We start from the raw sequence: 22,772 nt of genomic DNA on the forward strand, positions 1-22,772 counted from the left end.
CTATTCTAAACCATGTGAATGTGTCTTTACCTATTCTAAACCATGTGAATGTGTTTTTACCTATTCTAAACCATGTGAATGTGTCTTTACCTATTCTAAACCATGTGAATGTGTTTTTACCTATTCTAAACCATGTGAATGTGTCTTTACCTATTCTAAACCATGTGAATGTGTTTTTACCTATTCTAAACCATGTGAATGTGTCTTTACCTATTCTAAACCATGTGAATGTGTCTTTACCTATTCTAAACCATGTGAATGTGTCTTTACCTATTCTAAACCATGTGAATGTGTCTTTACCTATTCTAAACCATGTGAATGTGTCTTTACCTATTCTAAACCATGTGAATGTGTCTTTACCTATTCTAAACCATGTGAATGTGTTTTTACCTATTCTAAACCATGTGAATGTGTCTTTACCTATTCTAAACCATGTGAATGTGTCTCTACCTATTCTAAACCATGTGAATGTATCTTTACCTATTCTAAACCATGTGAATGTGTCTTTACCTATTCTAAACCATGTGAATGTGTCTTTACCTATTCTAAACCATGTGAATGTGTCTTTACCTATTCTAAACCATGTGGATGTGTCTTTACCTATTCTAAACCATGTGAATGTGTCTTTACCTATTCTAAACCATGTGAATGTGTCTTTACCTATTCTAAACCATGTGTCTTTACCTATTCTAAACCATGTGAATGTGTCTGTACCTATTCTAAACCATGTGAATGGATGGTGTGATTAATGGGGAACCAATTACTTGTCTCCACAATGTCTGTGTGCTTGTCACTCCCTCCTTTGGCCTTGGAGTAGATAATGTCTAAGAAAAGATGTGTGTGGTAGTGTCTGGAACCAGTGTATGTCATCTCTGATGTTGCACCTATCCTGGGGTAGTATATGACCTAGAGGCTCAGTCCCCTCCGTGAGCTTGTCCAGGTGTGTGGTCAAGAAGGGGTTTTACTTGAGATGGGAGTATCTGGAGTTGACAATTGATTTATGCCATAGAATGAATTGGTGTTTCTGTGCTATGAAGTACCAGGAACGAGATCGGAGCCTCATCTTAGGGGCCAGACTAAACAGTAAGTATAGTCTTCATAGCAAATGCTATCTGGCTACGGGAGACTCCTTTCTCATATATCAAGTTTTACCTGACCCATTCCATACAGCTGTTGTTTGTGATGAAGACTAAAAGGGCGTGTCTTTTCTATAAAATATATTTGTATTCTTCCTATGTCAGAGGCACTCGTCACAACACTTGGAAGTGTTGAGCCCACAAGCCTCATCATTATAGAAGCAATTGCTCTATGCTTTCCTTATGAATACATTTTAAATAAAGTAATATCCTGATTGGTGATTGACCTTGTGTCTTCTCATTACAGATTAGAATTTCCACGACACAGCTTTGAACACTCTTAGCATTTTCTCAACCAGCTTCATGAGGTAGTCACCTGGAATGCATTTCAATTAACAGGAGTGCCTTCTTAAAAGTTCATTTCTGGAATGTATTTCCTTAATGCATGTGAGCCATTCAGTTGTGTTGTGACCAGTCCATATCATGGCAAGAACATGTCAAATAAGCAAAGAGAAACGACAGTCCATCATTATTTTAAGACATGAAGGTCAGTCAATCCCGAACATTTCAAGATCTTTTAAAGTTTCTTCAAGTGCAGCCGCAAAAACCATCAAGCGATATAATGAAACTGACTCTCATGAGGAACGCCACAGGAAAGGAAGACCCAGAGTTACGTCTGCTGCAGAGGATAAGTTCATTAGAGTTACCAGCCTCAGAAATTGCAGCCCAGACACATCTCAACATCAACTTTTCAGAGGAGGCTGTGTGAATCAAGCCAAATTTCTGCAAACCACTACTTAAGGACACCAATAAGAACACAAGCAATGGACATTAGACCGGTGGAAATTTGTCCTTTGGACTGTAGTCCGTGTCTTTGTCTTTGCCTCCACAATCCTCTGACCTCAACCAAATTGAGATGGTTTGGTATGAGTCGGACTGCAGAGTTAAGGTAAAGCAGCTAACAAGTGCTCATCATATGTTGGAACTCCTTCAAGACTGTTGGAAAAGCATTCCAGGTGAAGCTGGTTGAGAGAATGCCAAGAGTGTGCAAAGCTGTCATCAAGGCAAAGGGTGGCTATTTGAAGAATCTCAAATATAAAATATATTTTGATTTGTTGAACACTTTTTGGTTACTACATGATTCCATGTGTTATTTCATAGTTTTGATGTCTTCACTATTATTCTACAATGTAGAAAATAGTAAAAATGAAGAAAAACCCTTGAATGAGTTGGTGTTCTAAGACTTTTGACCGGTAGTGTAGCTTGAGAGGATCTGCAGAGAAGGTTGGGAGAAACTCCCCAAATACAGGTGTGCCAAGCTTGTGGCGTCATACCCAAGAAGACTTGATTCTGTAATCACTGCCAAAGTTGCTTCAACAAAGTACTGAGTAAAGGGTCTGAATACTTATGCAAATGTGATATTTCAGTTTTTAATTTTTATACATTTGCAAAAATGATCGAAAAAACTTGTTTTTTCTTTGTCATTGTATGTAGATTGATGAGGAAAAAAATACAATTGAATACATTTTAATGTAAGGCTGTAACGTAACATGTGGATAAAGTCAAGCTGTCTGAATACTTTGCGAATGCACTGTATATATATTTTTTATGTTTATCTTACATAATATAATGTAATAATGTAAAAGTATGCATTAAGGTGTTTGTAATAAAATAAACAAATGTAGATATTAATAAAAGCCTTTCTATAGCTTCCAACACATCTTTTTTTTTTTTTTTTTTACAATTGAGGAGTACCAAGATGGCTGCGCAGTGGATTCAATTCAGTCATCCTGGGTTTATACACATTGTTGACGGCACCATGTCTGTGCATGCCAGTTGATGGAAAAGTACCAGAGAGAAAGAGAGCGAGTGAGAGAGAGAGTTGGGGTCTGGTGGGGCGAGACAGTGTTTTCTCTGTTTCATTTAGGCGTCCGGCCCCTCCCTCCCTCCCTCCCTCCCTCCCTCCCTCCCTCCCTCCCTCCCTCCCTCCCTCCCTCCCTCTCTCTCTCTCTCCCCCTCCCTCCCTCCTCGCCCCTTCTCCAGACTCACATCTCCCATCGCCAGATTATCAGAAATGTCCGGCCCTCCCTCCCCCCGCCCCTTCTCCAGACTCACATCTCCCATCGACAGATTATCAGAAATGTCCGGCCCTCCCTCCCTCCCCGCCCCTTCTCCAGACTCACATCTCCCATCGACAGATTATCAGAAATGTCCGGCCCTCCCTCCCTCCCCGCCCCTTCTCCAGACTCACATCTCCCATCGACAGATTATCAGAAATATCCGGCCCTCCCTCCCTCCCCACCCCTTCTCCCGACTCACATCTCCCATCGACAGATTATCAGAAATGTCCGGCCCTCCCTCCCTCCCCGCCCCTTCTCCAGACTCACATCTCCCATCGACAGATCATCAGAAATGTCCGGCCCTCCCTCCCTCCCCGCCCCTTCTCCAGACTCACATCTCCCATCGACAGATTATCAGAAATGTCCGGCCCTCCCTCCCTCCCCGCCCCTTCTCCAGACTCACATCTCCCATCGACAGATCATCAGAAATGTCCGGCCCTCCCTCCCTCCCCGCCCCTTCTCCAGACTCACATCTCCCATCGACAGATTATCAGAAATGTCCGGCCCTCCCTCCCTCCCTCCCCGCCCCTTCTCCAGACTCACATCTCCCATCGACAGATCATCAGAAATGTCCGGCCCTGCTTCACCGCGTCTGCTAGAAGCCTCATTCCTCTTGGGGCCAACTAACGCTGACTGTCCATGCATGCATGGGGCTGAGAACACACAGACGGAGACAGAGACACACACATGGACAGAGACACACCCACACACACATACAAACAGTCTTTAACTGCCCAAGTTTTCTGCACCTTTCTGGAATCACATTCCAACGACCTGAGCCCTCCGCTCCTCTCGCCCGTCTCGCCACGTTTTTTTCCCAAGCCTGGAGAAATGTGTTTGTTTTCCGAGCGAGACTGTGTTTTCTGAGGAATCCAAAGAGGTTACAAAAGGGATTAGTGGGGTAGGGGGTTGGTAGAGAGGAGTGGGAGGGGGACAGATGCCAGTCTCCTCATTCCGTGCCACATGCAAACTGGTGCCAAACTGGACAGGCAAAGTGGCCTGGCATCCTGACAATGACCAGACCAGAAACTACACTAGTGCCGTCTGTGTGGTTAGGGTTCGTGCTGTCTGTGTGGTTAGAGGTTGTGTTGTCTGTGTGGTTAGGGGTCCTGTTGTCTGTGTGGTTAGGGTTCGTGCTGTCTGTGTGGTTAGGGTTCGTGCTGTCTGTGTGGTTAGGGTTCGTGCTGTCTGTGTGGTTAGGGTTCGTGCCGTCTGTGTGGTTAGGGTTCGTGCTGTCTGTGTGGTTAGAGGTTGTGTTGTCTGTGTGGTTAGGGGTCCTGTTGTCTGTGTGGTTAGGGGTTGTGTTGTTTGTGTGGTTAGGGGTCCTGTTGTCTGTGTGGTTAGGGGTCCTGTTGTCTGTGTGGTTAAGGGTCGTGTTGTCTGTGTTTTTCCTGACCAAGACCCACTGTGGTCAAAACACTAGGATGTGATAGTTAAAATGCATACATTCCTAGAGAGAAAAGGTGCTATCTAGAACCCATAGGATAACCATTTGAACAACCCTTTTTGGTTCCAGGTAGAACCTTTTTGATTCCTGGTAGAACCCTTTTGATTTCCATGTAGGACCCTTTCCACAGAGGGTTCCACATGGAACCTATGTGGAAACAAAAATGATCTCCCTGGAACCAAAAATGGTTATCCTACGGGGACATCCGAAGAAGCCTTTTAGGAACCCTTTTTTCTAAGAGTGTGATTGATGCCAGACTGGAGGTACAAGGACAGAGGACACACTGATTATTCACTGTTATACATTTTGCTTGGCTAGTTATAGCCTAATGTTAGCTAGCTAACATTGAACCTGGTTGGTTAGCTACCTGCAGATTCACGCAGGGTAGTAAGGTCATGAGTTGTGATTATGGTTAATTGTTTAGCTAGCTAGCTAGCTACATGTCTTAACAGAAGACTCCACTATGCAAGTATCCATTTCAGTAGAATGTTACTATGACAACTGTTGATAGAAGTAGCTGGTAAATTCGCTCTGGCTATCTACTCCGATTTCCGACCCCGGGTAAGCAAAATTTTCAGATATTACAAGTTTAAAATTTTGACATGAAGTCTTTTCCTTTCAAGTTAAAGTGTACTGTTAGATAGCTAGCTAACGTTACGTGTATGATCTTATTACTTGTATCTCAGAGCTATTTGCTTGGCTAGTTAAAGTCGAATGTTAGCTAGCTAACTGTTAGCCAGCTAACATTGAACCTGGTGGTTAGCTACCCATAGATTCATGCAGGGTAGTAACATCATGAGTTGGGATTATGGTTCATTGTTCAGCTAGCTAGCTACATGTCTTAACAAAAGACTCCACTATGCAAGTGTCCATTGTAATAGAATGTCACTGCGACAACTGTTAGCTAGTTAGCTTGGGATCTTGACTGCTGTTGTTAGGACAGAATGCTCGCATCAACCCTTAAAGAGATTGGTTGAACTAAAGCTTAAGAGGGTGTGAACGATGCTGAATGGGGGTAGACAAAGAAGAGCTCTCCAGTAGGTACCAAAACATTCAAATGTCATTTTTTCAAAAGTGAGGTTACAAGTTCATCAACTTTCAAAGCAGAATTGCTTTCCCATTGTAGCGCTGTGTCTCTGCTTTTATCCAATGTAAAAAAACACAATTTCAAATTTTTATACAGTACATAAGACCAAATCAAGACCAAATCAATCATCAGCTCGCTAGCTAACAGTACACTTTAACTTTAAATGAAAATTACTTTGTCAAAATTAGAAACATGTAATATCTGAACATGTAGCTTGCTAGACTATTTTACCCGTATACATCATGGTTGGATGTTTCTCCCTGTCTAACAGATGCCATGGTTGCCCTTAGTTTGAAGATGTAATCCGGAGACAGGTGTTTTCTCTATCTCCTTAGCTATCATACTCGAATTCCACTGATTTCAAAACTCATTCCTCCAGAAAGTGGAGAGCAACACTTATGCTTTTTTTTTTACACGATACATAAAATAAAAAAAGCTGCATTAGACAGGATTACCTAGATGTACTGACCAGCACAACTAGACAGACGCGTGCTATATAGCAGACCAATCTGAACTCATCTCTCGGCATGTCCAGCCCCCTCATTATCTCAGCCAATCTTGGTTAGCGGGAAGGTTGCTGACTTTTTCTGTGGCTAAACCAGCTAGGCTCGTAATTTAACACTTTTATTTGAATTTACAGATTGAATACAAGTTTGTTAGTTAGGCACATGAAAGTTCACATGTTCCAGAAGGCATTTATGCTAAAAAAAAAATGTATTAAAAAAAGATTGTGTTCAAATGGCTCTTGTCACCTGTGACATATGCCTAGTTTCCTGAAATGGGTGACATAATGTATTGATGACATTCAACACTATCAGCAGTGTATAATCAGTGTGTCCTCTGTCCTTGTACCTCCACATTATGTGGCAGGTAGTCTAGTGGTTAGAGCGTTGGACGAATCTCTGAGCTGCGAAGGTGAAAATCTGTTGTTCTGCCCCTGTAGGTAGTTTACCCACTGTTCCTAGGCTGTCATTGGAATAAGAATTTATTCTGACTTGCCTAGTTAAATAAAGGTCAAAAATAAAATCACTATCAACAGATATGAGAATAATCCATAACATTCAGTATAAAGTGACCATCAACCCACACCTGGAAATCATGAGTACAGATGTAGGATCTTAATTTCAGCCAGTTTGCTACAGCAGGAAAATCATTTTGCAGGAACAGAAAATGTGAATTATTATGTCTGCACGTACACAGGCAGTGTCACGTTCTGACCCTAGTTATTGTGTTAATTGTTTGTTTTAGTTGGTCAGGACGTGAGTTGGGTGGGCATTCTATGTTTTGTGTGTCTAGGTTGTTTTTCTGTGTTTGGCCTAGTATGGTTCTCAATCAGAGCCAGGTGTCGTTAGTTGTCTCTGATTGAGAATCAAACTTAGGTAGCCTGGGTTTCACTGTTGTTTGGTGGGTGGTTGTTTCCGTGTCTGTGTTTTACACCACACGGTACTGTTTTCGGTTTTCGTTATTCACGTTACGTTTATTGTTTTGTCTGGAGTGTTCAGTTTATGTGTTTAATAAACAACCATGGACACTTACCACGCCGCATATTGGTCCTCCGATACTTCTCGCCTCTCCTCTTCAGACTAAGAGGAGGAGGAAAACCATTACAGGCAGCCTAATTCAGATTTTTTTTGCCCAATTATGGGCAAAAGAGCTGATCCGATTGGTCAAAATACCAATTAGTGGAAAAAGATCAGAATTGGGCTGCCTGTGTAAATGCCGTCTAAGTGGATTATAATTTATGGATAGTTTTGTAGGGGTTGATAGATTTTTTTGGAAGGGAAAATGACAAAAAATGACAAACTTCAGAAGCCTTTTTAAACCTCAAATACACTACAGGTTTTACATTTCCTGCATTACAGATCTCCTGCATCAGGGTAATCAAATTAAGATCCTAGATTTGTAGGCATAAAGCAACAAATATATATACTCTTTGCCAGATTAATTGAATGAGATCATATTCTCATTTATACTCCTACTCTCTTTACCTTTATCTTTCTCTCTCCCCATCTCAATCTACTCTCTCCCTCATTCCTATCCTCTATCTTCCCCATCTCTATCAATCTCTCCCCGTCTCAATCTACTCTCTCTCTCATTCCTATCCTCTCTCTTCCCCATCTCTATCAATTTCTCCCCCTCTCAATCTACTCTCTCCCTCATTCCTATCCTCTCTCTTCCCCATATCTATCAATCTCTCTCCCTCACGCCTATCCTCTATCTTCCCCATCTCTATCAATCTCTTCCCCTCTCAATTTACTCTCTCCCTCATTCCTATCCTCTCTCTTCCCCATCTCTATCAATCTCTCTCCCTCTCAATCTACTCTCTCTCTCATTCCTATCCTCTCTCTACCACATCTCTATCAATCTCTCTCCCTCATTCCTATCCTCTCTTCCCCATCTCTATCGATCTCTCTCCCTCATTCCTATCCTCTCTCTACCCCATCTCTATCAATCTCTCCCCCTCTCAATCTCCTCTCTCCCTCATTCATCTCCTCTCTCTTCCCCATCTCTATAAATATCTCTCCCTCTCAATCTACTCTCTCCCTCATTCCTATCCTCTCTACCCCATCTCTATCAATCTCTCAATCTACTCTCCCTCATTCCTATCCTCTCTCTTCCCCATCTCTTCATCGATCTATCTCTCTCTCTCTTGCCTTTTTCCACCTTTCTCTCTCACTCCCTTTCTCTCCTTCATCTTCCTTCTCCAACCTTTTTCCTTTCCTACATCCCCACTTTCTCTTTCCTTTCCTTTCTCCTCCTCCATTTCTTTCTCCTCCCTCCTCTTCCCTCGCTTCCCCCCCAGCTGTAAGGATGAAGATTGAGAATAGCCTGCCCCGCCCCCAGCTCCCTGAGACTCCGCCCCAGACAGGCCTGCAGTTCACCGTGGCGACGGAGGAGGACTTTGATGAGATCATGGCCATAAGCCAAGATATCTACGGAGGGCTGGACTACCTACCGACCCGCTACACCGCCTGGCTATCCGAGTCCAACCGCACTGTCATACTGGCCCGCAAGCAGGGCAAAGTGGTGAGAAAAGGTTATAAAGTGTGTCATAAACCTGTTATAGCATGTGTATAAGGGTTCTATTACGGGTGTTATAAGAGTGTTATGAACGCTAACAAGCATTGCTGTCCGAGCGCAACCGCACCATCATACTGGCACGTAAGCAGGTCAAAATGGTGAAAAATGGTTATTAAAGAGTGTTATAAATGTGTTATAGCATTTTTATAAGGCCATTATAAGGGCTGTATTAGAAGCTACATCACCTGGCTGTCCGAGACCAACCTGCCGCCACACTACTTCTTTGCACGCAAGCAGGGCAAAGTGTTTTGAGAAGGAGTGACAAGAGCATTACAAGGGTGTTACCATATAAATAGAATCCATGTTAGAAGAGTCCATAAGGAACCTGTTCTACTTTGGAACCATTGAGAGTTCTATTACCTAGAAACAACCATGAAAAAATGACAAGAAAATGACTCACAAAATGTATTTATTCAGTTGTTCATAATCTCCCTTTGTTTTTCTCTTCCCCTCTCATTTCTTCCCCATCTCCTTTATCCCTCTCTTCTTCATTTCTCCCCTCTTCCCTCAACAGATTGCCCTGGAGTCGGTGTGTGTGATTGACGATGGTGAGACCATGCTGGTGGAGGGGTTACGTGTGGCCCCCCAGGAAAGGGGGAAGGGCGTGGCAGGGGTGCTGCTACGGTTCTGCTCTCAACTGGTCAAGTCCAAGTGGCCTGAGGTGAAGGTGACCAGGCTGACCCGCGACGACCAGCTGGGGCCCAAGGACTTCCAGAAGTACCGCCTAATCACCAAACAGGTAGGTATTGGTTGATTATTTAATTGCTTGGTTGATTGGTTAATTGCTTGGTTGATTGGTTAATTGATTGATTTGTACCATAAGTCAAGTATTCCAAGTTGTCAATTTTGTTTCTAGTTATTTCTATAGTCGTTATATTTGTGACTAGACTCAGACTTGAGTCAAGCCATTATAACTCAAATCTACTTTTGCAGTTTACAAAGTTTACAAAATTGTCAGGGAAGCATGTTTTACCAAAATGACAGATTTAACCTTTCACAATGCTTCATTATGTGATACATTTGATTCACAGTCTATTATCCAACCATACAAGCATCTCTTTACCCTACGCCATTTCACCACTACCTTTCTCCCTAAGGGCATACTGCTGGTTCGCTTCAACACTGAAGATCTCAAGCTCCGGCTCTCCGAACTGGGACCAGTTGTGACCCTCCCCACCTACTCCGAAGGTACCCCCCAGGGTTCTGACACCCCTCTGGTTCCCCCTGTCCTTCTGGACCTCAACGAGGCCCACCAGATGTTCCTCAACTCGGGCCTGATGTCCAACGTGCTCCCTAACGCTACCATCGTCCAGGACTGGCAGCCGTTCAAGCCAGTGCCCAGCAACATGGTTATTCTTCTGAAGAAGGTAAGATTATAATCACAGGAGGACCACAATGGAAATAAGTCAGTTGACTTTATCATGCTTTAGGATTGCAAACTTCTGGAAACTTTCATAAAAATGTGTTTTTAATCATTGCTGATTTTTTTTATGTATTGTCGTACTCCCATGGCTGGGGCAGCTCTATATGTATTTCACATTTCTCAAATAAAATTGATGAATTGATTCATTCAAGGACATCGACTGGATGGTGGACGACCGCTACACCCCCACTGTGGCCAGCCTGTGCACCCACCCCTTCTGGGTTCCTGGAGGTCCTCGCGGAGTTGGGACGGACACGTACTACCTCAACATCGACGTGTTTGGCAAGGACATAGGCCTGGTGCTCCATCAGTTCCTGAGTCACCTGAGGCGCCACGCCACCACCCTGAAGGGGCACGTCATGTGCCAGATGTTCCTGGATCCTCCCATGTGGAAACCCATGGCCGAATTCTGTTGCCAGACACTGAATGTGGAGCTGGTGAAGGAATACACGGAGCAATGCGTGGTCGAGTCGGATGTCGTGTAGCCCGGAGGAAGAGGAAGGAGGAAGAGGAAGAGAGGAGACAAGATGGAAGAAGAAGTAACATGAAATCATTTTAAGAGTTTCCAGAGACCCAATGAACGAATGAACCTCATTCTCTTTAGAAAATGAAATGGAAAAGTTCCCCAAGAAAGTTCAGAAGGATTGGCAACAACCTCGCTAAGCAACGATAGCCAAACACCTCAGAAGCTGTATAATATTTGCAATATGTTTGATTTGAACACTACCGCTAACAGAAATATTTCACACAAAAAAAGGCAGCTACATGAAATACTTTTGACTAATTAGTTTGAATTAGCTTCTCACCGTTTGTTTTTTAACCATTCAGTCATTTACACAAATCTAGCTCTTAACAACAGGATGCTAATGTTATTCCTTTTAAAAAGAAAAAAAAGACAAATGCCAGCTAGCTTGGAGAATATCATGCCTTTCAATCCTTTTAATGTAAATATAAAGTATAAATATGTACACATTCTGAATTGCAAATAAGTCTGCACAACTCTTGAGGCACTTTATGAAACCATATGGGCTGTTGTGCTAAAGTGCAAGTGATGGCGGGAGGAGGAGAGGAGTCGTTTAACTTTTAGAAATAACAGAATATAACTGATTCAGAACGCATCACTCCCATGGTAACGGTAGAAATCCTTATGGACCTATTCTATCCAACACCAAATCCCAAAATACTGTCCAACAAACAATAGCCCTTCAGTGAATCTTACAGAGCATTTGCACGCTTATAATTCACACAAAATGGCTGAAACGGAACAGCTATAATTACACTTAGCTTATAACACTAAAACATGGCCAGTTTGCATTTAAAACAATTTCTTTTTTTTTTTTAAACAATTGCTCAGTTGTTTTGTTTTTATGTTTTTAAGCACTTAATCATATTGCTAATTTATTGTTACTTTTCCTCGTGTACTTGAATGCAACCGTAGTATCTAAAGAGGTAATATATTATCAGCAGAAGCTTTCTGGAGGCTTTCTAATACTTAATGTGCAATCCAAGCTTACTCTATAGTACATTGCTAATAGTGTGAAAAAGGGAGCTGTACTTACTTTACAGTAAACCACAAAGACTAAAACAATTTAACTAATATAGTTCTAATTGACTTAACATTAACAACATTGTTCAGTAGCTAGAGAAATATTTCCATGGTAAATGTCGCCATCGCAAATATTAGCTGACAACCTTTGTAAAGACTGAATTGTAGTCCCTCATCAACATAGACTCAGTCATCAGACATGCTGTGAAACAGCCCTCTGAAACCATTTTAAGCTTCGTGGCCACTCTAAGATGCTTCATAACCCCTCTACGAAGCTCCATAGCTACCCTAAGAAGCTTCATAAGCTTTGGGACATGATCAGAGCTCAGATAAGCAAATGGGACACCCTTTGCTCTCGAAGGTTTCATAACCACTCTACTAAGCTTCATAGCCACTCTAAGAAGCTTTATAAGCTTTCGGCTCTTGAACGTTCCCTTTAAGACATGATGCCCTTGACACTACGTAGCGCTGAATGAGCCTGCATTGCAACCCCCAACTTGAGACTAAAACCACTACAGATCAGTTACTGGCCACTTCCCTGACTCCAACCTGCCCTCGTTGTAAAGGGGACCTTGTTATAAAGGATGGAATGGACGGAGGAAGAGAATAGCTTCTTCTTTTTTGGTAGACTGATCAGTGGTTTGCCTGTCTTTCCCTGACTCTAAAGGACGAACGCACTCACCCATGATAAATGAAGGATTTAGGACTGGATCAATATCGGACGATGGATGAGATGCCCGGAGAAAGTGGAATGAAGAATGAAGCTAATTACATACCGGATTCCATATTCTTCAAACCAACAAAACAATACTTTGTCAAGGCTGACAATGATTTTCTCAGTTCTCTGAGAAGCACTTCCTATTTTTTTCACCGATCGAAGAAGCAAACATGGACTGACCCCCCTTCTTTTGCTGTGGCGAGTCGTGAGGAAGCCAAAGATGAAGATGAAGATGTGAGTGGCCTGACTCCAGTGGCGAAGAGAAGAAGCAGTACACAATCATTCCTACACCACCCCACCCTTGTCTCTAAAGGCATTCCCCTACACAGCGTACGAAACCCCACATGAAACCCCCCAATCAAATCATTTCTAAGAAATTCTCCATCATATGGGAAGGTGGAGCTTTTCCTCACAAGCCCATACAACCCCTCTCTCTGTCCATCTCTCCTCATGAATAGATTGAAGACCAATTTAAAGCCACTGAGTTTAAAACATCACTATGTAGGTTATCTAAATCTCTTGGCTGGTCAAAGGTAAGGTTCCCTGGATGCACTGTCGTATCCATGCCGACCATCTGGTGTATGTAAATGATCTTGGAGAGCGTGCTTTCCTGCTGCTAGTGTGTGCCCACAAGACCAGATGATTTACCAAACGTATTGTTCAGAAAACCGCCTAGTTAAATTTCTCCCTATTTTTTTTAAAGCTGGTTTGAACAATTCAGATTTTGGCTTCTTAGGCTACGCCACAACACGAGAGTAGTCATTTTGAATTTACCTTGGTGGTGGTTGGACATTTAATGAATAGAGCTCAGTGTATTTACAAAAAGGTCACTGAGATGGGAGAATATGAGCTAATTTGTCTCTTTGATTTTAAAAACATTTGAAAAACTCCAGTCCAGTCCACACCCTATATCTGTGTCTGTCTGTCTGCACGATTGGCAAATGGAAAGCAGTTCTACTGTTACTTCATGTTCTCCTTATCTCGCCATGGTAAAGATGGAGCTTTCAGTTGTTAAAAGCATCTGAGTGCGAGTGGGGAGTGTGATTTTATAATTCCACAGTGTCATGGTGGTGTTGGTGTTAGTGGTAGTGGACTTTGCATGGTCACAGACACACAGTGTTGCATTGTATGACTGCCGATATACCCTGCAGAGTCCACAGATCAACTGATCCAATGGCTTTCCAAGAGCATATGGCTAAAATGGATACCAGTACACACCGCAGCACGTCCAGGGATACGACAGGTTGGAGGGTATTTGGTTGGAGGGTGAACACAATCTTTGATATGTGATGCACACAGACATGTATTAAAAACTTAAAAACTATTCCCACAGCCTCACCACGCCCATGCAATCTATTGCCCAAATGCCCACTACTTACCCACCCAACAACATGTTCTAATCAATGTTGTATCCACTACTGCGATAGGGACAAGGTTGTTGTCATTCAAACTGCCTCAGTCCTCAACATACCCATCCAGTAAAGACTATATCCCACCTACACTCCATCTTCATACGGACTAGACATGATGGTTTTTATCTTAATTGTTGTCTGGTGAATTGGTGGTTTGTCACCTGGTATATTTCTGTACTGTATATTTCTATATTTGACATGCAGATATATGCACAGTGTTTCAGGGGGATGTGAATGTTGAAATAAGATGCAGTACTGTAGGTGTCTTTTGCCTTGTTCTTAAAGGTACGTTTTGTGTGTTTGAGGGAAAGCTCGGAGGAGAATGTTTGGTAGAGATCCAAGGAGATTTGATTGGTTATAGAGTGCTCCAAATCTGATAATTCCGGACTCATTCCAGAATTAAAATAATTCTGGGCACTCTTAAAAGATTATGTAGCAGTACAAGTCATCCACTGTTGTAAAATGGGAACTCTCCTTCCTTCCTTGTCCCCCATTCCACACAAACACAGCCGAGAGAACAAATGGTGTTGAACCAACAGCTTTGGGAATAGATATGATGAACAAGGTCGATGTTTAAGGGTTTCCTAAAGCACTGTGTAGTAGTATGTGACATGCATTTTTACATGTGAAAGATACTGTATGGTTATGTACTAAACCAGGAGGAGGGTATTTAATGCTCTCCCTTGACTAGGGGGTTCTTAACACAATGAGGTTACTGTTACTGCACTGGGCTGCCATTGAGTCGGAGCTCGGTCTGAGGGCGGTAAAGTAAGCACTTTGTTCAGCCGATTCCATTGGCTCTCTGCTGCTGTGATAATGGCGGGGAGGGCAGCAGGGTGAAGTGAAACCGAAAGGATGTGACATCAGTCATTCATAGGTCTAACTGAACAGCTGGTGTGTTCTGATGTGTTCTGTCGCGCTGTCATCGTTGTCATCGTCGTCAAGGTCGATGTTAATCAGCCACCGTTATGGAGCAAACATTAGATTGAGACTAAACACCCTGTGTGTCATCAGTTCAAGCGCACTGTGCTTGTCCATTGCCGCGACAGACGAAGAACCGATCACACGCTATTATTGAATCATTTATCGTTATGAATCTGATTGCATGCTTAGTTCTATATTTGCTGATTAAACATAAATATCATATCCCCCCCCCCCAAAAAAAAATAGATATATATTTTGATGTACAAACCGTACTTCATTTGATGGCTGGTTATCATTTAGCTGTGACTCTGTGTTCTCTAATTGTACAAATGTATGCAGGTGCTTTGTGTCTTTTTAAAAATACTAATGATTTCCTCTTATATACCTTGTATTCCACCCATCCCATTCTTTTCATTTTAACTCCTCACCGCGTTTCACTTTGTTCTTACAACCGTCACGACATTTCATCTCTTTAAATCTATACTTGGGAGAGAGGGAAGGAGGGATGGTGTGGGTGTTGTGGAGGAGGAGATGAGGGAGTTTCTCTCTGTCTCTTATTGTAGTACCTAAGAGGCAAAACCAGGGGAGGATGGTTACAGTAGGTTACAGAACCCTGAAAAATTATATGAAGCTTTGTCGCCAAGCTAAGATGCTTTATAACCACTCTATGAAGCTCCACACGGTAGAGTCTGATCTTTAACCCACATGCACAGTATGTGGGTAAAAGTTCAGACAAAAAACGTGGGGTAGACAGAGATAGCAACAGTAGGGAGAGGTGAATGACAATAGAGGACCAGGCCGGTCAAACTATTTATATCTACTACATTGTTATGTATCCACACTATGTACCCTTCCAGTGTCTAGGGCAGAGCACATGACTTCCTGGTTCTCTAGCTACCCATGGACAGCAGGTGTAAAACACTGGTGACATCACTCACAACGCTGACATTGAGACACTGACTAGACCAGAGCTCTCCAACCCTGTTCCTGGAGAGCTACCCTCCTGCAGCTTTTAATTCAACCCCAGTTGTAACTAACCTGATTTAGCTTATCAACCAGCTGGGTTATTAGAATCAGGTTCGGCGGTTTAGGGTTGGAGTGAAATCCGTGAGGACGGTCGCTCTCCAGGAATAGCGTTGGAGATCCCTGGTCTAGAGTCAGTGTGTCTCAATGTCAGCGTTGTGAGGGATAGACTGTCACCAGTGTTTTACACCTGCTGTCCATGGGTAGCTAGAGAACCAGGAAGTCATGTTAAAGCTGTTCTGTTTGCAGACTGAGGCTGTGTTCAGAGTGAACATCTATTCCCTACAAAGTGCACACTAGGCAATAGTGTGCCATTTGGGACGCACATTCAGTGTCCTTTCCAAGCTAAAATACATTTGGCTTATCGTTGAAACCCCTATGGTGAGGTGAGAGCCAGCAAGGTTTGTATTTATATCTATAGGCTAACTCCACATGAGATGGAGTTGAAGGCCCGTCACCTGCTGATATTAGGATACATGATACAGTAAGGCCCCTTAAACACACACTCACACACACACACACTTTATACACAGACAGAGGAGTCTAATTCCTCTCCTAAACTGCTTACTGCTTAGCCAGTGACATTTAAGAGGCTACGATGACACGTTAGCTAGAGTTTCAGATTTGTGTGTGTGTGGGTGCGTGTGTAGATGTGTAGATGTGTGTGTGTGTGAGTGAGTGCGTGTCTGTGTGTGTAATCTGTCGATGTGTCACAGTGTCTGGTTGCACGGCGAGAGACACAGAGACCCTTTTCAGACAGATTTCTCAGCTGGTTGTGAATGGAAAGTCTGGCTGTGTCCCAAATGGCACCATGCTAGGGTACCACTTTTAACTAGGGACCATAGGGAATAGGGCGAGATTTGGGGCAACAACTCTGCGAAAGAGAGAACGGGGGGAAGGGGCAGAGGAAAAAGAGGGAAGGGGGAGAGGTTAGGGAAAAGAGAGAGAGTTTTTCAGATGCTTGTTGTGGGTTTTGGAGAGAGACAGATGGGTACCTACAGTACTGTCTGGTTTTATGGCTGTTGGAAGCTGCTGCTGGTGAAAGTGGTTTTGGCTGGGTGTTTAATAAGGATCTAGGACTGCTTGGAATGGATTCAAACAGCTGTCTCGTCCAGTTATTGGGATCGAGTAGCCACGAGTAATGTAGATGTACACACACACACACACACACACACACTTGCAACATATGTAACACACACACACCCGCACACACACGCTTGCACATTTAACACATCTGAAAACTATTTTTTCATAATCCTATTTTTCTATATCTTCTAAATGAGTAAAAGCAAAGACCCTAATGCATGTTTTATTCTGGCCTTGTCAACTTCAGAAAGGGCTGTTGAATTTATATTTCATTTTGTTCTCGGTTTTTCATCCATTCATTTATTTGCTTATTTATCCTTCTTTTAACCCTCTGTATTCAGACACATCTTAATCTATGACAAAGATTAGGATCATTTTGTGACCCCATTTTTGTCTGAACCTGGGAAAGGAATCAAGAAGAAAAGCACAAATGAACCCTTGATTGCCTGACTACTAGCAAATATAAAGTCTTTGCCAAATTATAAATTCAACCTACACCACCATCAAAACAAACCTGGAAATAAACTGGAAAGACACAACAAAACTGAAAAGGCAGCTGGAATTGACCAGTGGGTACAAGCTTTTGAAGTATGTTCTTCTTAATGTCCTGCTTAAGGGAAAAACGAAGAAAAAACCCTGTGAAAAAAACAAAACAATCTTACTAATCTAATCTTACTACTTGGCCATACTGCCATACCATGCCGATGCCTCTTTTGTGAACAACTACTGCATGTGTGCTCTTGTGCAATTATCTCTTATGTTACTGTTGATGAGAAATACTGTAAGGAACATGGGAGTGGTAGAAACCGTAGGAATAGAAACATGGCCGCTGTTACTGTTGATTTGAATGTGAATGGCCATTCTAGGAATTCTATTTCGATGGGTGAGAAACGCAGCTGGACCTTCTACCCTATCAATCTGTGACCATGCATATAGCCCAAGTGTTGTGATACCTAATGATGCTAACCGTGCTACATGCATGTTATCCAACCCAAATTATCATCTGACTGTCCTGCATATACAGTACAGTAATATATGTGGCCTGGTCACGTTCATGTGTACATTGTAAATAACCTAAAAGCCTATCTATCCATCTGAAGGGAAGAAAACAAGACACAGCATATTGTAATTTTGTACGTTTGAACAGAGATTTTAGATGCTATGTGCAAGATAAAAACAAACACTAAAACACAGTTTCTGGTTACGTCTCCACACCCAAGTTCTGAAAATGTTTTATATGGGGAATGATTGTTCTGTAACACCAGATGTAAAGGGGGGGGGGTAGATTTCTGTGTAACACCAGACATGGTCATTCAGTGGGTTTTAATTCAATTCAATTCAAAGTTATTAGAGCTTTGTGATGAAATAGTCCACCAGCACATTCATTCCTTAGGTGATGTTGAGTGAATACTCTTACTCCGTTTCCTTATTTCTTTCTTCTTCACATCCAAACATGTAAAGAAAATAAACAGCATATTATTCCCTTTATAAGGTGGAATCCACCTGAACACTGGGGTTTTTGGGGTCTGAAGTCGTACCAAAGACTTCTCAGATGGTCTCCCAAGGCAACGCAGCAAAGACCCAACTGTCAATCTATATATTATTGTTATCAGAATCAGCTTTGGTTATCTATGATAACAAGGTCCAAACACAGCTTCTCTGTACGGCCTACTATACAAATTCTCCTAAATGTACCTGTGCAGAAATTGACCGATTCCAATAACTGCTGAGCCTGAAAGAGATTTAACAATAATTAGAGATATTTTGAGATTAGATATATCTGGATACGCTGAATAATCAAATTAAACAAACAGACAGCTGAGGTCAAAGACATGGCCGCTGTTGCTCATGATTGTTTTTATCTTTCAACAACAAAAAATATTCACACTTACCTTGCCAAGCTTTCACTATAGCGGTCCAACTAAATGACCAATGTCTGAATAAACATACATACCTTATATAGATTTAGGTTAGGTGAAAATGCCCAGACCTTGACCCCTGCTCGGGACCACCAAGGTCATAGGTCAAAGGTCATAGAGCAAAGGTTATGGTTCCGGAGTTTTCATTTAGCCCTTTTTCCTTGATATGGCTGCAGCTGTTGAGTATCCGCTAGAGTTTCACGATTATATACGGACGCACAGTACAGTGTAAAATATATTGTACGTTGACGCCTATATGTCATTGACTCACAGTTATAACAGGTTATAACCAAGATCCTGTGAGATAAAAGACAGGATACATTTTCATTCATCTCGTAACTTTACAGTTTTAAATCATTTTAGTGAGACTTCTCATTGGATTCACAGCTGTGTGTCTGTCGAGGTGGTAAATACAGTGGTCATGCCATTTGAAGGTATGTTGATAATCTGGAAAAAATGTGTCATTTTTTTTCTTGGTCCTTCTATTCATTTTAATATTTTATTTTATACCCAACTTGCTCTGCTTATTCTCAAGCGGTGATTTGGAGAATTTTCTTTTTGAATTTTTTTTTTCTCGTTTTTTAAATTTATTATTATGTTTTTTGATTGTTATTATTTTTCAGTTATCAGAAGCTATTTTTTTTGTGAGACTGAGATACAAAACTATTTTAAATACAATACTTAAAAAAACGACTTTACAATCTACGAGAGATCTATGGGATGTGTTTTTTTTTTCTCCAATTCGGATGCAAAAATGTGTGTATGTTGGGGATTGATGATGGGTATGGAACAGAAACATGTGGCTAGGTTTACACGGAGTCCGAACACACGCATAATACTTAAGAAACGTCTTAAGACAATACGTAAGATGCTAATTAATAAGATATGCATTTTTTCTTTGTCTAGGGAAATACTTATTCCTGTTTTGACCTAATATTTGAGTTATGCATTTTTTAAAGTTGTCAAAACTAGACAGGTTAGCTAGTATTATTAACGTTGTAAAAACTAGACAGGTTAGCTAGTATTATTAACATTGTAAAAACTAGACAGGTTAGCTAGAATTATTAGCATTGTAAAAACTAGACAGGTTAGCTAGTATTATTAACGTTGTAAAAACTAGACAGGTTAGCTAGTAATATTAACGCTGTAAAAACTAGACAGGTTAGCTAGTATTATTAACGTTGTAAAAACTAGACAGGTTAGCTAGTATTATTAGCATTGTAAAAACTAGACAGGTTAGCTAGTATTATTAACGTTGTAAAAACTAGACAGGTTAGCATTAGTTAGCATTAGCATTATGCTAATTAGCATTAGCATTAGTTAGTATTATTAACGTTGTATAGATATTAATGTTGTGCTACTATTATTTTGGGGGAAAGTATAGACTTAGGTATGGGGCACAGGATAGATGTTAAAGTTAAATAAGACACCTCACACACACACACTCCCAAAATGATTTTTCAGTGTAAACCTAGCCATATACTTACATGGAATACCATTTTTTGAATGCTTTATAATCATAAAATGATGGCTACAAACGGGTTAGTAGTAGTATTTAGTGATAAAAAAATATATATTTAAAATTTTGCTTGCGTTTATATAATATTGTTGTAGTATTAGTAATACTGTAAAAAAAATGTGTACATTTCAACATACCTCCCTTTCTCTCCATTCTCTGGATAAGTAGTTTGATCAAGGACATTTTAACATCTACAAACATATAAACCTTATTAAGTGTATATTGCAACATTGTTAAGGACAAAACAGCCGTGGAACAATTATAGAAACTATTGTGAAGTCAAGTCCAGGCTGTTTATGTATGTAGTAGTATTTGAGTAGTATTTTTGTAGTAGTATATTCTGAGATGAAGTAATGATGAAAGTAACAAACATGGCAGAAATGCATATTGTTAGAAAATGAAACTCCGCACTACAGACGGACGTTTTCAAAAGTTCTTTGTTGGTTGTTTCTTTATTATTATTTTTGTTCTTTTCTTTAAATTTCTTTTTTTACTTTCTCTGTTCAGATTGTTGCCTTTGTTAGGTGTTGTCAGCTAAAAAGAAAACATTTTTTTTTTAAACGAAACAACAAGTGCATGTCAGAATGTTAAGCTCTTTCTATATACTAAAAGAGCTCACTTTTTGTGTTAGAGTTACGGAAATTTACAAGGACAAAAAAAACCAAGAGAAATAAAGGTGGGGTGGTGAGATGTGTGTGTTTTACAGGGGCACAAACAAACAAAACGCCAATACCACGTGAGAGTGTTATTACGCATCGCAATGTACAAACACACAAACAGACACACAATTTTCCCCCAAGCACTTCTAGCCTACCCAATTGACCAAAACTGGCATATATCATTTTCTTTCTTCACATTTTACAGTTACATTTTAAGATAGCTAGGTGAGACAACCACACATATCAATGCTTTCTGGATGGTTTCTGAAATGGTGAAACTAAAAGGGGCTTGATGGGTGGATGTTTTCTGAAATGGTGAAGCGAAAAGGGACTTGATGGCTACATTACACATTACATTATAGTCATTTAGCAGACACTCTTATCCAGAGAGACTTACAGTGGCAATTAAGGTTAAGTGCCTTGCTCAAGGGCACATCGGCAGATTCGAACAAGCAACCTTTTGGTTACTGGCCCAATGCTCTTAACCGATACACTCTTAGAAAAAAGGTTGTCGCTATAGGAGAACCCTTTTTGGTTCCAGGTAGAACCCTTTTGGGTTCCATGTAGAACCCTCTATAGAAAGGGTTATTCATGGAAGCCAAAATGGTTCTTCCTGCAAACAAAAAGGGTTCTTTAAAGGGTCCTCCTATGGGGATAGCCAAAAAAACCTTTAAGGTTCCAGATAGCACCTTTTTTCCCTAAGAGTGTAGGCTACCAGCGCTAATTGTCATTACTTTACATATTTCAATGGGAGACAATGTTACTCAAGCAGTTAATATGTGGTAGAGCACAGAGATTCACAGGGTTGGGTCGAAACCATGAAAAACCAATATGATTGGATTTTCCCATCAAAGTACCATGAAAAATACGGTTGCATCACAACCTTGGCCCTAACACTGGGTTTGACAGAGCCATTACTAAACAACAGTATGGCCAAGCACAATGGTATATAAGCCTCAGGGACACAGTCGATGTTGGAACTCAATGTTTAATGCAAATGGAAAACGAGGTGGTCGATACACAACAATACAATAGAATGGCACAATTACCATATAGCACAAACTGGTACTTTTAAGTTATAACATGTTATAAAGAATTATATAGAGGTTATAACAGGCTATATAGAGGTTAGCAAAGTGTTACAAGGTTTTCCTTGTCGTTATGGTTTGCAATACTAGCACACTGTATGTAAGGGGTTCCATGAGTCAGGGGTTCCATTATTCAGGGGTTCCATTAGTCAGAAAGTTCCATGAGTCAGGGGTTCCATGAGTTAGGGGTTCCATGAGTCAGGGGTTCCATGAGTCAGCGGTTCCATTAACAGCAGTTTCATGAGTCAGGGGTTCCATTAGTCAGAAAGTTCCATGAGTTAGGGGTTCCATGAGTCAGGGGTTCCATGAGTCAGGGGTTCCATGAGTCAGCGGTTCCATTAACAGCGGTTCCATGAGTCAGGGGTTCCACAAGTCAGGGGTTCCATTAGTTAGGGGTTCCATGAGTCAGGGGTTTCATTAACAGCAGTTCCATGAGTCAGGGGTTCCATTACTCAGGGGTTTCATGAGTCAGCGGTTCCATGAGTCAGGGGTTCCATGAGTTAGGGGTTCCATGAGTCAGCGGTTCCATGAGTCAGCGGTTCCATTAGTCAGGGGTTCCATGAGTCAGGGGTTCCATTAACAGCGGTTTCATGAGTCAGGGGTTCCATGAGTCAGGGGTTCCATTAGTCAGGGGTTCCATGAGT

General features: G+C 41.5%; 1 protein-coding gene across 1 annotated transcript in view; it reads left to right on the forward strand.

Annotated features, from left to right (window-relative positions):
* The window catches only part of LOC110531460 (histidine N-acetyltransferase), a 40,501-nt gene extending 20,936 nt beyond the window's left edge, over positions 1–19,565 (forward strand). The window contains exons 2-5 of the mRNA XM_021614670.3: positions 8,534–8,757; positions 9,326–9,550; positions 9,909–10,178; positions 10,387–19,565. Coding sequence (XP_021470345.2) covers positions 8,542–8,757; positions 9,326–9,550; positions 9,909–10,178; positions 10,387–10,719 — 1,044 coding nt within the window. The 5' untranslated portion in view covers positions 8,534–8,541 and the 3' untranslated portion in view covers positions 10,720–19,565. The remainder of the gene's footprint in view (positions 1–8,533; positions 8,758–9,325; positions 9,551–9,908; positions 10,179–10,386) is intronic.
* The last annotated feature ends 3,207 nt before the right edge of the window (positions 19,566–22,772 follow it).

The sequence above is a fragment of the Oncorhynchus mykiss genome, chromosome 9, assembly GCF_057628025.1.
Source record: "Oncorhynchus mykiss isolate SJ-2025 chromosome 9, ASM5762802v1, whole genome shotgun sequence".
Classification (NCBI taxonomy): Eukaryota; Metazoa; Chordata; class Actinopteri; order Salmoniformes; family Salmonidae; genus Oncorhynchus; species Oncorhynchus mykiss.